The sequence below is a fragment of the Hordeum vulgare genome, chromosome 3H (genome assembly GCF_904849725.1).
Source record: "Hordeum vulgare subsp. vulgare chromosome 3H, MorexV3_pseudomolecules_assembly, whole genome shotgun sequence".
Taxonomy (NCBI): Eukaryota; Viridiplantae; Streptophyta; class Magnoliopsida; order Poales; family Poaceae; genus Hordeum; species Hordeum vulgare.
Genome location: NC_058520.1, coordinates 509140630 through 509143861, shown reverse-complemented (window position 1 = coordinate 509143861; position 3232 = coordinate 509140630). Strand labels below are relative to the sequence as shown.

At 53.1% G+C, this 3232-nt stretch overlaps 1 protein-coding gene across 1 annotated transcript; it reads right to left on the bottom strand.

Annotated features, from left to right (window-relative positions):
- Positions 1 to 205: 205 nt before the first annotated feature.
- Positions 206 to 2689, bottom strand: LOC123441941. Its single transcript, XM_045118105.1, has 5 exons — positions 2254 to 2689; positions 2091 to 2160; positions 1471 to 1953; positions 1128 to 1430; positions 206 to 549 (listed from the first exon to the last, which is right to left on the bottom strand). The coding sequence occupies exons 1-5, from the start codon at positions 2408 to 2410 to the stop codon at positions 363 to 365; spliced, it is 1200 nt and encodes a 399-aa protein (XP_044974040.1). The 5' UTR covers positions 2411 to 2689; the 3' UTR covers positions 206 to 362.
- Between the last annotated feature and the right edge of the window lie 543 nt (positions 2690 to 3232).

Here is a 3232-nt window from a genome sequence, read left to right as displayed (position 1 = left end):
TGTCCGAGTCCCGGTATGTGGTTAGGGTGGGGCATCCGACATTAGATATTTGGTTTTGGTACGATGTTTGTTTGTATTAGCCTCGGACATTGAACACCCCCACATCAAGGGATTAGGAATAGCGACAAGTATTGTCAAGATGGTGGCTCTAGACTTACTCATGTTTTACTTTATAAGTCTCTATGAATAATTAATAAATCGCCCAAATAAAGAGGCCCGGGGTATATCCTCCTTTTAAAAAAATCGTAAGAAACACTACACAGATGTAGCTTTTTCGATTGTATGAACACCAACCTAAACAATTCCAAAGTAATTCGCACACACCTAAATATTCACATTTACATCTCGGAACATTGATCACATCACGACTGAGTGAGGAGGAGCCCGGTGGATGGTCTCTCCGGGGAGGAATCATCGGCCCTGGCGCTTCTCGTGTGGTTCCTATCCGTGCCACGGGTGCCGTTGCTGCTCCTCATCCGCGCCCTGAAGCCCCTGCATGACTGCATGTGCAAGTGCATATCCTGCGGCTTGAACTCCTTCCCGCACTGCCTGCAAGGGGTGAAGATCATTGCACGACATCAATACCCCGATCCCTCGAATTAATTTACTCGCAAAACAAAACAAAATTCTTTTTTACTGAAAATAAAAAAGCATTGAAGCCTTTTTTTGACATAAAATTCTGAAGCTGAACGTCATGACTTTGGTGGGCCGTACAAACTTCCGGCTCAACGTTTCACCTGGACCACACCTTTTGAATTTAGTCTAGACTTTTTCTAGGGCTAGTGTGTGGCCAGCCCACCCCAACCAGAATGGGGTTTCTTTACGCCTAGCTAGGCGAGCTCAAGGCTGGCCCAAGAAGGACGAAATGGCCCACACCAAATCCGACGGGCTAACCTTAAAGACCAAGTCAACCCATTCGTACTGCCAAAGGGCCAGGGCCGTCGCAGTTGGACACTGCATATTGCAATTCTGCATACGTTCGGAAGACGTACCCAGGCCCAATCCATGATAGAGCACCCGCACCGAACTAAGCCGATGTGCACACGACCCGGTCAGTCGAGAGAACCTATCACCGAGCGAGTCATACTCTACGACCAACGGAGGAGGGAGGAAGGAGTGGGGCTTACGAGCAGAGCGGCAGGCTCGCCGGCTTGTGCGCCGCCGCGACGGCGCCGTCCCGCTTCCGTCCCTCCCGCTTCGCCTTGTCCTTCCCGCCGGCTCGCCGCAGCCTCGCCTTCCTGTTCATGCTGCCACGTCCTCCAGAATCAGTAACAGAAACTGTAGGTCGTTTGATTGAATCGAATCCAAAAGTACTGCACTCACTGGATGCCGCAGCCGTCCATGCCGGGGCACACGGGCGTCGCGTCCCGCCACCCGTCGTCGTCGTCGTCGTCTCGGCCGGCGCCGCTCCGCCGAGGGAGCGCGACGGGCTGCAGCGCAGCGGCGTCCACGGAGTCGGCCGCGCCGCACGTCAGGATGCTGTGGAGAACCCGCGCCACGCGCATCCTCGGCGCCCTCCCCGCGGCCGGCTGCTGCTTCTTGCCGCCCGGCGCCGCCGCCCGCACCACCAACGCCTGCTGATCGATGGCCGCACTTCTCGTGGCCTCCTGCTGCCGCCGCTTTCGCTCCTGAAGGTCCAGCGGCAGGACGATCCTGAAACGCGCCGCCTCGCCCTCGCTGCTCGGCGAGTCCTGGTCGACCGGCGGCGGCGGCTTCGGGGAGTTCTCGTCGGAGTCCGGCGCCACCTGGAGCTCCTCCTCGACCTGCTTCTGATCGCAGGGCAAAACCTTCCGGCCCTTCTCTTCTCTCCCGTCCAGTTTCTTCTCGTCTGCGCAAGGAGGAGGAGGAGTTCCTCGCACGTCGCAGCCCTTGAGCACGTACTCGTTGTCAGAGATGGGCGTGATGAGGTCATCGTCCATTAGGTCCTGCCATACGTACCCAGCCTTGTACTTCCTGCACTTCAACAGGCCATTATTAATGGCGAGAATCAATTAACGGAAACAGCTACTAATCAAATCAACGGGGCATAAAACATTGCCGAAATAAAAAGTCAGAAACGATTGCACCCCAAAAATTAGTTAATCGCTTACCTTTTGTAAGCCCAGGAGAAGTTGTCCTGCATGTCCTTGCCGCGGACCTCCGAGAGCCACCGCTTCACATCTGAATTGTAATCGACGGCAAGTACGCCATTGCGATCAGCCGCATGCAAAATGGATCGATAAGAAGAGGAGGAGGCAGTGGGTAGGCACGTACCACGGAGGCGAACGCCGGAGCGGTGTAGGTGGTTGATGCGGAAGAGGTGGGGGTGGTCCGTCCTGCCGCCGCGGCTCAAGAAGTACACCACGTTGATCCTCCTGACCTCGCCGGCGCCACCCGCCTTGTTGTAGGAGTCGTCCATGCCCTTCTCCATCGACGACGACAAGGCAAAAGGAACAAGGAGGAGCGCGATGTCACCAAAGCTACAGCCACGACGATCTATTTAAGACGTACGCCGTGCGGTGGATCTTTGGGAAAACACTTGTTATGTGCAAGCCGGCCGGCAGTGAGACTGAGAGGGAGGACGGCCGCGCGCCGGCGTGCGACGATCAGTTCGAGGATCAAGCGACGCTCCCGTGGCTCGAGACGTTAGCGTCGCGTTGGACGCCTCACTGACCGAGTCGCCCTCCTGAGATGGATAGTTTAGGTTCGGGAATCTCTCGCGGCCGAGGATTGCAATGGGGGAAACTAGTATTTATATGGAGAAGATGAGGGAGGCTGGCCCTAGACCTTCGTCTGGTGATGGATGTGATGGCCCACCTCGTAGGTACTTATGGGAAGGAATAATCGCCATTCAAGACCGTGCCACATTCCTTACTTAAAATATTTTTTTCACTGGTGAAGTTGGAGTTTAATAACTCATCTTGTCGTTGCATTTTTTTTTTTGTTGTTGTTGTTGCTTGGTTTGAGGATTGCTTGTCAGTTGTCACGCCAAGCACGCGCTATGTTTTTTTTCTAACACCTTACGATCAAAGTAGTTCACATATACAAACATATATTCATCCTTATAAACACACTCTCGCACATGTTATTTTTGTGAACACCTTTTAAGTCGATATAACATCTTGAGATTTTTAAAAATTATCACAAATGTCTTACAGTGACGAAACATGGACTCTCATAAAAGGAACATCCCTGGAAGTCTAAAATAAAAACAGTATGTTGCATGATTGAAACTAACCGATCATGAATTTTT